Genomic DNA, 12,200 nt, shown 5'->3' on the forward strand with positions numbered 1-12,200 from the left:
CGAGATGGGAAGCAGGGCCGAGGCCGGTCGCTTACCGTCGAAAGAAGCGGAGAGGGGTTGGGGGTGACTCCTCTCCCAGCTACGCGACCTGACGCTCCCGGAACTTAGACGGTCCGTAGCCATCGGTTCCCGATTCGTCGGGCCGGACCGAGGATCTGCTTAATCGGTGTCATGAACCCCGACAAGATTCGACATATTAAAGCTTTTATTGTACAAGTATGCTTGACATTAAGGTTTGTTGCTTTTACAATATTCAGCATTGCTGGAAACCAGGTATATATGTGCATATTAGCAATGCATGAGCAAATGTTGCATGTTGTATTCACATCAGGTTTCACATTGCCTTTAGATCTTCATGCCTTCCTATCTTTAGTTGTCATTAAAATAGTACTTTAACCAGGGATCATTGTTATTGCTGTATGGGTAACCATATCCATACCTTGGAGCTGACAGGAACACCTTTTTTAGCTATAGGTATCTGAAGATGTTACACTCAATTGAGAATAAGGAGCAATGTTTAGTTGATGTCTTTAGATTCTTGGAATTATTGGTTAGTATTCTTTGATCTCGATCAGATGTAAAAATTAGTAGTTGCTTACAATGATACAATTGTGTGTCCTCGTAATTTATTAGAGTTGTAAACGCTTGAATTTGTATCTAGGTTCTATATGCACGAAGATTGGTATAATTTTGAAGTGTATAGATAATTGATTGATATGTCGTGTTTGGTCTGAGCTCTGAAATTAGCAGTAGCTTACAATTGCGTACACTTAGAATTTATCAAAGTTGTAGATGTTTGAATGTACATCTATGTTCTATGGATGTGTAAAATTAGTATAATTTCTAAGTGTCGGCAGTAATAATTTGGCAGTAAGTACCTACCTTCTGTTTGATTTATCTTTACTCTAGAACATATATTTCCTCTCTGGCCTTAGATGAACCCAGAGACCGAGGAAGAGGGACGGTGCGTGGACCATGCACCACAAGGCTTCGCTCAGAAGGCGGCAGCGACCGATCCAGGTCCAAAGAAGGCGGCAGCGACTCCTTCCACGCCGCAGCCGGGGAAGACGACCAGGACTTCGTCGACGACCCCTCCTGATCCCCACTCCGCGCTGATCAAGAAGGCCGGACGCTCTTCGGCGGCGCCAGCCCTCATCCGTCACCACGGAGGTATGCGCCGCCATGGAGACGGATTTGGAGGGGTCCGCTGCCTCCGCCGCGAGTCACGCCGGAGACGAGGCTTGGGAATTTCATCCTCCCGGTCTTGAAGCTCGCTGCGAGGAAGGGCCACGCCGGCGATCCGTTTTCTTCGGGATTTCAAATTTTGAACCAACACCGACCAGCCTCGTCGGGCAAGGTGGGGTTCGACCGAGTCACATCCGACCGAAGCGCCCAACTAGCTGCGCCCGGTCGCACCACCCACCCAGACGCGTTCCAAGACGCGCCGAACCGGTCGTCACCATCCGCTCGGTACGACAACGATTGGGCAGGAAGCATCAGAGGTCCGACGAAGAAACTCATTAACCCTAATCTGTTCGTCACCGCCGCTCCATCCTATCGGGAGGTGCTAATGGCGGGCGGCGAATTCGGCAAGAGGTGGAGCCAGGCGGCCACACACCGCGGCGCCCCTTCTGATCGTGGACGTGATCGTGGCCGAGGCCCCCACGCCAACTCCCAGGTTCGCGGCCGCGACGATCAAGGCCGATACCGTGGGCGCGGGGGTCGCGGCGCTCCACTACCTACTGGAGGATGCACCCAGCAGGCCGGCGCTGAGGGCCGAGGCCGTGGGAGGGGATTCCCCAAGCCGGCCAACAGCGGCGATCATGGGCAGGAGATGTCCTCTACTACCATCGGCGCATCGGTGGCCGCGCGTGGTCGGGAGGATGCCGACGGGGGGACCGGCCAGCAGCACAACGATGGCCGTCCTAGCGTCGGCAACACCTTAATGGTGGAACCTGGGGTGGTTGTCGATGAACAAGGCAACAACAAGAGGAAGCGAAAGGAACCGGCTGAGAAACGGGAGTGCTCCATCTGTACCGAAGAACATTACACAAATCGGTGTCCGCTACTTCGTGGCCCCAAACCGACGGTCGCCTACTGTGCCACTGCGGAGGATGGGATGGGTTTTTTCCAAATACAGGCAGCAAGAAACAATCAGATTGTGGACACTTTTCAGGCGTCAGTCGCAGCCCTCATTACAGTGGAATCAGGTGATGTCCCTGCTCACTTGGTACAAGCTGAACTGGCTAGGATTATTCCAGTGCGTTGGGATTGGGAGGCGCAACAGCTGGGGGCAAAATCTTTTGTTGTCCCATTTCCAAGCAAGGAAGAGCTAGATCGTATGATAGCTATCAGGACACTTACAACAAGGAACAAAGAAGGCACTATCGCATTTGCTGAGTTTGTTGATGATGTTCAACCCATAAGGTTATTGGAGCAGGTATGGGTGACAGTTACTAAGGTACCCAGGGCACTTCGTTCTTTTCTTCCACTTTGGGCAGTTGGGACCATGATTGGGGCCACACAGAAGGTGGATATGATACACCTTCGGGCGACTGGACAGGTTCGTATCCTGGTGGCAGTTTTTGATATGAAAAAGATCCCAAAGTTTGCTGATGTTTGTGTTGGCAGTGGTATTTACCGCCTGCTTTTTAAGCCCGATGAAGCTGTACAGATTGATCCAATTGATCCAGAGGATGATGGTCTATTGGGTGATGATCTTGATGGGGGCGACCGTGAGATGGAAGATGCGGAAGCTCATAATCCCCAAAACCCACAGAATAATACTAAAGCTTCTGACAAAACATCAGCACCTCCACAGAATTTGCCTCCTCAGAAGCAAGCTGCTTTGGTGGAAGAGGCCCTGGATCTGGCATGCACGTAGCTCATTAATGAGATCAGTATCAGAGTCATGCTAGAGTCAGAAGACGGGGATAAGAGGAAGACCTATTCTCCTCTGATAGTTGAAGAATTGGCTGATTATAATAAACTTGTTGATTCACCTAACAAAATCAATCCTTCTTCTGTTTTCTTGTCTTCGCCGGCGACATCGACAGATCATGCTGAGTTGGGGGGCTCTACATCACCTACTGCCCCCTTTCTCGCGCTGGAGTCCGGCGTGGCCGCAACGACCTCGGGTGACTCACTGCCGGGCTATCCTAGCCCGATAATGGATCCACTGGCCGGGGAGCCCTCTACTCCGACAACCGCGACGGACAAGGCAGTTGGGGGGGGGTGGGCGTGGGGGGTGCTTCATCAACCGAACCCCTATGCCTGCTCCCTGACGCTTCTACGTAGAGGGGTGGCATACTTCCACCTCCGGAGCTGCCAGTGGCCGCGCAGGGTGTTGGCGAGGGCAGCACCTCCCTCAGCCACTCCCCAGCGCCGGACATTGCTGAAGATCGCAAGGACAAAGCTCTGAGCCGACCAAACAGCCCACCCGTGTCTCCCATGACTGCGGTGGGAGACCCTGGAGTTGTAGTGGCACTAGCTGGCTCGGGGGGTCCTTCACCGGCACCTACCCCCAAGCTGGCATGGACTTCCCAGCGGGATCAGACAACGCTGGAGCCCTCCTACCGGCTGCACCGGCCTCACCGACGCCCATGGCAGGGCCGGCGGAGCTGCAGGCGGCTGTAGATCAAGCCTCACCACCTGCGACACCGACTACGACTTATACAGAGAAAGTGATCATATCCGTGGATACTTCTACCTCGGCAGTTAGGGAGTTGGCGCCTGTAGTTACAGCAGCGCCCATCAAAGCACCACGTCGCAGCTCTAGGAATGCGGCATTGGCGGACGCCCATACCCTACAAAAGGCTGAACGGTTGGTAGCAAAGAAGAACCTTGAATTCACAGGTAACTCTTTCACTAGCTTTCCAGATTCCAAAATTTTATCAAACCTTGGTAGGGTAGGCATCAACCTAGGTACCTCAGATGTAGTTTCAATCAAAAACTTAGAGGTAGACAAGTTAGTTTTATGTGCTAATACAAAAAAAGGTTCTGCTAAATCTAAACTCCCCAATCTTGAGAGTGATGATGAGCAGGATGACCTAATTGATGCAATTCTCAGCCACGCCAGTGGAAATCCAAATGAGAATTTGCTGGAGGAGGAGAATGATCAAATCATAGATCTCTCTCCACTCCGACGGAAGAAAAAATATAATAATGCCAAATATACTTTTAATGGCAAACTTCCCAAGAAGCCAAAGACCCCCTCAAAAATTATTATAAAATGAAGGGAGTTTTCTGGAATAGCAGAGGTCTAGCAGACTTGGCTAAGCATAGGTTTTTGGCTGAATTAGTTAAGGAAGAGCAAATTAATTTTATTGCTCTATCCGAAACAGGTCGGGACTCGTTCCCGAATCATGTTCTCAAAAATCTTTGTGGGGGACATGATTTTCTTTGGCACACCATGGCACCCCACGGTAGATCTGGGGGCATCCTGCTAGGTGTGGACCTGAATGTTTTTGACATTGGAGCTATTGTTGAGGGAGATTTTTATGTAAAATTCACCCTAAGAGTCAAATCAAATGACTTCAAATTTGTGCTATATACGGTGTATGGGCCAGCACAACTCCAGAATAAGAGTGCTTTCCTAGTAGAACTCGCCAACACGTGCTCCAAAGAAACCCTTCCATATATGATAGGAGGAGATTTCAACATAATGCAAAGCCCAGAAGATAAGAGTTCTGAGGACTTCGATCCTAAATGGCCAAATCTTTTTAATGCTGTTATTGAATCTCTAGATCTTAAGGAGATCACAATGGCAGGCCGTCAATACACATGGGCGGGGCCAAGGGATAATCCAACTTTTGAAAAGTTAGATAGAGTTCTCGTTAGCACGGAATGGGAAATCATGTTCCCATTGACAACAGTAGAACCTAGGGATAGGCATATCTCAGACCACACACCCCTAGTGCTTAACACAGGTGCTTCAACCCACCAGACTCACAATCGTCCTTTCAAATTTGAGAGGGGATGGTTGATACGAGATGGATTTTATGATATGGTTGCAAATATTTGGCAATCTCCATGCTCTGGGTCAACCCCTCTTGAACGTTGGCAATTCAAGATCCGCAGACTCCGACAATATCTAAGGGGCTGGGCCAAACACACGGCAGGGTCATATCGAAAAGAAAAAAAGACTCTGTTAGCTCTTTTAGACAATCTTGATAAGAAAGCTGAGATCTCTCCCTTATCTGATCAAGACATTAATCTGAAGCATTATCTAAAAGAACGTTTAGTTAACCTTCTAAGAGAAGAGGAACTAAAATGGTATGAGAGAGCCAAAGTTAAAACCCTCTTGGAAGGGGATGCTAATACTCGGTTCTTTCATCTAGTCGCCAATGGGAAACATCGCAAGCAACATATCTATAAACTTGAAAATGATCAAGGTGTTGTGATCGGTGATGATCATCTCAAAAGTCACATTACGACTTATTATAAAGAACTCTTTGGCCAGCTGGATAATTTCGATATCTCCTTTAGGGAAGACCAAAACCTGGATATCCCACAGGTATCACCGGAGGAAAACAACATCCTCATTAGCCCGTTCACTGAATCTAAAGTGAGGGAGGCAGTCTTCCAAATGGAGCATAATAAAGCTCCAGGGCCGGATGATTTTCTTGCAGAATTTTATCAGGTGTTCTGGGGAGTCATCAAGGATGATCTTCTATCCTTATTTGCTGAACTGCATAGGGAGGCTCTTGATCTCTACAGTCTGAATTTTGGTATTATTACCTTAATCCCAAAAGTGAATAATGCTATAAAAATTCAGCATTACAGGCCAATTTGTGTTCTTAATGTGAGTTTTAAAATATTCACTAAAGTGGGCACAAATAGGCTTAATATGGTAGCTAAAACGGTGGTGAGGCCAACGCAGACTGCCTTTATGCCAGGAAGGAACATAATGGAAGGGGTCGTTATCTTACACGAAACCATCCATGAACTTCACACCAAAAAGAGAGACGGTGTCATTTTCAAAATTGATTTTGAAAAGGCATACGACAAAGTGAAGTGGTCTTTCCTACAACAAACGCTACGAATGAAAGGTTTCTCCCCCAAATGGTGTCGATGGGTTGAAACTATGGTCACCGGAGGAAGTGTGGGAATCAAAGTCAATGAGGATGTTGGACCCTATTTCCAGACCAAACGTGGACTCAGACAAGGAGATCCATTGTCACCAATCTTATTCAACATCGTTGCTGATATGCTAGCTCTTCTGATTAACAGAGCAAAAGCCGATGGTCAGATAAGAGGTGTCGTCCCCCACCTTATAGATGATGGTTTGTCCATACTACAATATGCAGATGACACAATTATCTTTATTGATCACGACCCAGAACAAGCACAGAATCTGAAACTGTTGCTTTGTGCTTTTGAACAGCTATCTAGGCTGAAGATCAACTTCCACAAGAGCGAAGTCTTCTGCTATGGTACTGCTAAAGAGATGGAATCCTTTTATACTAGTCTCTTTGGATGCAACGCAGGGGAATACCCCTTCAGATATCTAGGGATCCCAATGCACCATAGACAACTCCTAAACTCTGAATGGAGAAAGGTGGAAGATCATTTCAAACAGAAACTCTCTTGTTGGAAAGCAAAATACCTGTCATATGAGGGTAGACTAGTTCTGCTTAATTCAGTCTTAAGCAGCCTACCTATGTTTATGATGTCCTTCTTTGAGATCCCTAAGGGGGTCATTAAAAACCTAGATTATTATAGATCAAGGTTCTTCTAGCAAGGCTCCTCAGATAAACATAGATATCGCCTTGCCAGATGGGACATCCTTTGTCGTCCAAAGGACCAAGGAGGATTATGTATCCTAAATTTACAATTGCAAAATAAATGCCTTCTAGCCAAATGGCTGGTTAATCTTCTAAACACAGAAGGCATATGGTAATCTCTTTTACGGAATAAATACCTAACCTCCAAGAGCCTAACTCAGGTGGCAGCCAAACCCAATGACTCTCATTTTTGGAGAGGCCTCATGCATATCAAAGATGAGGTGCTGGCTAATGGTTCATTCGATATTAAAGATGGAACCGACACTAGGTTTTGGGACGACACATGGGTAGGAGATAAGCCTCTGAAAGTTAAATATCCATCTTTATATAATATAGTGCGGGAACCTCATGCAACAGTCTCAAAAGTGATAACTACTAGCCCACTAAACATCTCTTTTAGAAGGGCTCTGGTGGATAATAAACTTACAGAATGGCTTAGTTTAGTAGCACGGATCTCAAATGTCGCATTGGTGGAAGGTTCGGATTACTTCAGATGGAGTTTAACCAAATCAGGTTTGTTCTCTGTCCGCTCAATGTATCTCTATCTTATTAGGAAGATCTGGAAGATAAAAATTCCTCTAAAAATTAAAATCTTTCTTTGGTTCTTGCAAAGGGGTGTCGTCTTAACCAAAGACAACCTCGCTAAGAAAAATTAGAAGAGGAGTCAAAAGTGCATCTGCTGTAATGGGAATGAAACTATCCAACATTTGTTCCTAGACTGTCCCCTTACCAAAATGATTTGGAGGATTATCTTTTTTGCTACTAGTTTGACCCAACCTAGATCAATAAGCCACATGTTTGGTAGTTGGCTGACTAATCAAAATAAAAGGATTAGAAATTTGATTTGGGTGGGGGTGGCTGCCATGTTTTGGGCTATCTGGAGATGCCATAATGATCTTGTTTTTAATCAAATGAAATCTAACTCTATTATGCAGGTAATTTTCAGAGGAGCGTACTGGTTACGCTCTTGGGCCCAGCTACAGCGTGATGAGACAGCCAAGGACGCGCTCTCAACGATGAGCAAGAAATTGGAAATTATTGCTTTAGAGATATCCAATAAAGGATGGAAACATTTATATTGTTTGAACTAGCGTCCTGATCGATCTATAAGACTATGGCTTTCTCATTTTTTTCATCCAAAACTTTGTAATAATGGGCTGTGTACATCCTTAGATGTAGAGGCCAGATATTTGTTTTATCCATTATCTAAAAAATATATTTCCTCTCTTTGGACTGCTCGTTTACCTCAAAAGCACATCTACAGGATGTGGGTGCCCTCATTTGGATTGTGGCAGTCAATACATAGTAGTTTGTGGTCCAATGGTGAAGTATTGTGCATTTGAACCATCCAAGATTCAAAGATTTTTAATAAACACAAAGAATGCTATAGGTAGGAGTAAATCTTCGAACGGTGATCATTGGAATCGATTATCTTTTTTCTCTGGTGTTACCTTCCGTATATGCTGTGATATGCTCCACTTAACTTTTCACCCAAGTTCTTTAAGCTCAAAAGATTGGGTTCAACTAAAGCAATCATGTTTAGAAAAAAAACCCATCATATATTGAATTATACATAGGCTAATTGGCTTCTAGGTTTCTCATGCATTCTCTTCCCAAATGGAGAAACATGATTTTTTTTCCAAGTTTTATCATTCCTGTATCCTGTTGTTTTCAAAAGAAATCTGATTTTTGAAAAGCTTCAGAAGAGAATCAGCGTTATGATTCTACATTGTAGCAGGTTTAGATGCTCAATGGAGCCTTTGAATGATAAACAAACTACATGATCTAGTACCGACATGTAGAAACAATACTTTGTTATACTCATGTGGTACTCATACAATTATTACCCCAAAATTGTATCCACCTACTCTCAACGTTCGAAGCTTCAATATCAATGAAGAATGTGATGACTGCTACTCTATTTATGTAAATCCAAATATTACTTTAGACCAGAATCATCACTTAATTCATTAGCTTTTTCACAATTTATGATATGATCCATTTTGTATTCTATAAGAACATGACTTATGATAGATGAAGACAATTACTGTGGTAACTTCTTGATTTTCTATTTGGCACTACTCTCTGCGGATAAACAGAATAGTGGGAAGCTCAAAGATCGCGCGACTAGTTTTCTAGTTACAGTGAAAATGCACTTACAAGATACACAAATCATTATATGTCAGAGCTGTGTTAATTCCAGCACTTGGTTGTTTCACTTTTAATTTTCGAGTAACATAAGTAGTATGGAGTCAAAAGTCCTTGTCCTTGGATATACATGGAATAAAACTTTGAGTTACAACAAAATTCTAAAAAAAAATAGTGTACTTTTACAAAGCTTTCACAATATTTTCCTGTCCTTCAAATGGTGCAAAGATATATATATATATAGAATATGTGCAATGTGCAGAAGGATTTGTGATCCCAGAAATGTATACTGGTTATAGAAAGGCCTGCTTTAGGTGAATGATAGAAAACACAAAGGCAAGAGAACAACAAACCCTTTTCCCCCATTCAATTTCTATTTTTTTAATTTAGATAGAGTCCTTGGAGGTAGTACAAAATCCAGTCTTCATTTGTTTTTTCTTTGGGGGCAAAAATCAGTCTTTATCTGTTATATTTTCAGCTCAACCTTAACTGTGTGGGAATTTGGTCCATGGATGAGTTTTTGTCAATAGCTTGACTATCTCTGTTGATTCGTGCTAAAATGCTAGTTATTTGGTCTTGATATTTTACCTGTCGATCCATTTTTTTGCTTATGTATCTGAAATTCTGAATGTAGTTTGATCATTTGCATTTATATACCATTGTTGGCAACTTCGATATTCATTGTATATAACTACAGGATCAAATTAATATGGATGAGGTCAAGGACCCTATTGAAAGTTTTAAGGTACGTATGTATAGTAGTAATTCAAGCCATTATGTTTACGTACTATCTGTTGGACTTCCTATAACACCAATGTTTTCGGAATGAAGTAATAGACATTGATGGGATGGCACATTTGATTTGATTTTGAAAAGTCTTATGTATGGGCTGAATGAATTAGTGTTTTTTCTTTGTAGACTTTTAATGAATTTTTCATAAGAGGACTGAAGCCTGGTGCCAGGCCAATTGCACATGGTGACCAAGACAGTGTTGCTACCTGTGCTGCTGATAGCCGTTTAATGGCTTTCAGTTCCGTTGATGAGAGCACAAGGCTTTGGATCAAGGTAAAGGCACTAGTTCACTAAATTTAACTGAAACAGTAAATCGTTATATATTTAGAGATGAGACATGTCCATGCAAGCACAACGTGTGATCCTTCATATGGTAGTGTTTAGTTGATGTCTCACTGTAGTATGCCTTCTGTTCTTAGGGCCGCAAATTTTCAATTGAGGGTCTCCTAGGGACCAGTGTGCACTCAAATGCTTTAAGTAATGGATCGTTGGTCATTTTCCGGCTGGCACCTCAGGTACAGATTTTAATCTCCTTGTTAAGATAAATAATCCTTACTTTTAAAGGCTCAATGTTTTGTCGAAAATATACTCTGGAATCATGAATATTAACACTTTGTAATGTGCAGGACTACCATAGGTTCCATGTACCAGTCTCAGGAACTGTGGAGAAATTTGTGGAAATTCCTGGGTGCCTGTACACGGTATAGAATACTTATATCGGCATGCTTTTATGTCACTGTGGTAACTGGAAAGGGATATGTCTGTGCTCTGTTCTATTTCTTGTCATTTCTCAGCATCTGACTGATGCTGGTCTATTTGCTTTGACAGGTCAATCCCATCGCTGTGAATAGCAAGTATTGCAATGTATTCACTGAGAATAAAAGAGTTGTCTCAATAATATCAACTTCCAAGTTTGGAAAGGTTTGCATCTCTGCTCTTTTCCTTTTATACATCTTATGTTGGATTGATTTTAAAAATTGAATATTGGATTAACTTTACCTCCTTCAGCAGTGAGCAAACTCAACAGAAAAGGATGTCCAATGCGCATGTAGATTAGAATCATTCCCATTATTTTTTTTTCGAAAATAGTTGGGACTAGCCTGACCTGATGCTACAGTTGAATTTTGTCAATGTATGTTTGTAAAATTGATTATTTTATCAGGGTCTTTCTGCATATTTATTTTTTGGAGCATCACGATTCACTTGCTTACCGTTTCTTTGAGATGAACTGATAATAAGCTCAATACAGCATGAAGCTTAGCTGCCCCTTACTCATCATGCAATGACTTTCTTGTTCCTGATGGCATGGTTCAGGTAGCAGTTGTTGCGATTGGAGCAACCATGGTAGGAAGCATCACGTTCTTGAAAAAAGAGGGTGACTACGTCCACAAAGGAGATGAGGTTTTTTCATGCATTTCTCCTTACTATATTGTGATAGTTTCTTCTGATGCTTGTGTGAAGGTGTAAAATTATCCGTTCCATGTTTTTTCCCCTCTATTCCAGTTTGGGTATTTCTCCTTTGGAGGGAGCACAGTGATATGCGTCTTCGAGAAGGTTCTGTCATGCTTCTGTGCTCACTAAATATTCTTCCATTTTATTCATAAAAATTGTTGCCGCTCATCCATATTCAAAAATGAAATTATTGCTCATGAAACTTTGACTTTGCATGGCAGGATGCGATCCAATTTGATGCTGATCTTGTGGCAAACAGGGAAAGGTCACTGGAAACCCTTTCTGTTGGTATGACTCTGGGCGTCTCCACAAGGAACAAGGGGCTGCAAGTCCCAGATTTGCAGAAATTTTCGCTTGGATGACAAAACGTATCTTTTTCCTGTTTTATCTTAAGATATGGCTCGAGCCGTACTGGTGAAGAGTAGGTTAGATAGTACAAAAACGCATGCATGACCTACGTATGTGCTTACTGGGGAAGAGTAGGTTAGATAGTACAAAAACCCTTAGACCACCTTTGCAGATTCATCCCTTTCTTCGGTTGAAGAATCAGGTGGAGTGAAATTATGGGCACCCAAGGCTCTCCAACCTCTTGGCTCCCGGTCTATATATGCCTCAATGCCCTCATAAAGTCTGCATTGTAACAATTATTTTTGTAAAAAGGTGTGCATGACAATTGTGGGTTCTCTTTAAAAGAAACTTGGTACAAATACTTACTGAGGAGAGCTAGCATGGTTACGCACAACATCTTCTACAAATGCAGGCACAAAGTCCTCAAAATGATAAGCCACAATTGCCAATGTCTGCTTCAAGGTTATATGATACCCAGGCCAATTATCCTAGCAAAAAGAAACACATTTTAGCAAACTATAATATAAAAAAAGAAGCACCTCCACAGAAATTCGACAAAAAAAGAAGCACCTCCACAGAAATTCCACCGGTTGAAACAATGAATGAGGAAGATCCAAACTTACCTGTACAATTTCTGCACCATGCACGGAGCACGTTCTGATAAATAGAGCCAGA

The 12,200-nt window shown here is 43.2% G+C and overlaps 1 protein-coding gene and 1 pseudogene across 1 annotated transcript; both read left to right on the forward strand.

The window, feature by feature from the left end:
• Positions 1-935: 935 nt before the first annotated feature.
• LOC136461239 (uncharacterized) lies at positions 936-7,912 on the forward strand (annotated as a pseudogene).
• A 907-nt stretch (positions 7,913-8,819) lies between these two features.
• On the forward strand, positions 8,820-11,539 carry LOC136461240 (phosphatidylserine decarboxylase proenzyme 2-like). The gene is made up of 9 exons (XM_066460616.1): positions 8,820-8,837; positions 9,631-9,678; positions 9,852-9,998; positions 10,145-10,240; positions 10,352-10,426; positions 10,554-10,646; positions 11,040-11,126; positions 11,229-11,279; positions 11,399-11,539. Exons 1-9 carry the CDS (start codon positions 8,820-8,822, stop codon positions 11,537-11,539), a joined length of 756 nt encoding a protein of 251 aa, XP_066316713.1.
• Positions 11,540-12,200: the final 661 nt, after the last annotated feature.

The sequence above is a fragment of the Miscanthus floridulus genome, chromosome 6 (genome assembly GCF_019320115.1).
Source record: "Miscanthus floridulus cultivar M001 chromosome 6, ASM1932011v1, whole genome shotgun sequence".
NCBI lineage: Eukaryota > Viridiplantae > Streptophyta > Magnoliopsida > Poales > Poaceae > Miscanthus > Miscanthus floridulus.

What these genes read in the sequence shown, in the direction of transcription:
- LOC136461240 (XM_066460616.1), top strand. An exon ending in TTCCTGGGTGCCTGTACACG is followed by an intron (nt 10,427 to 10,553) that starts GTATAGAATACT and finishes TTGCTTTGACAG; the next exon opens with GTCAATCCCATCGCTGTGAA. An exon ending in TGATATGCGTCTTCGAGAAG is followed by an intron (nt 11,280 to 11,398) that starts GTTCTGTCATGC and finishes TTTGCATGGCAG; the next exon opens with GATGCGATCCAATTTGATGC.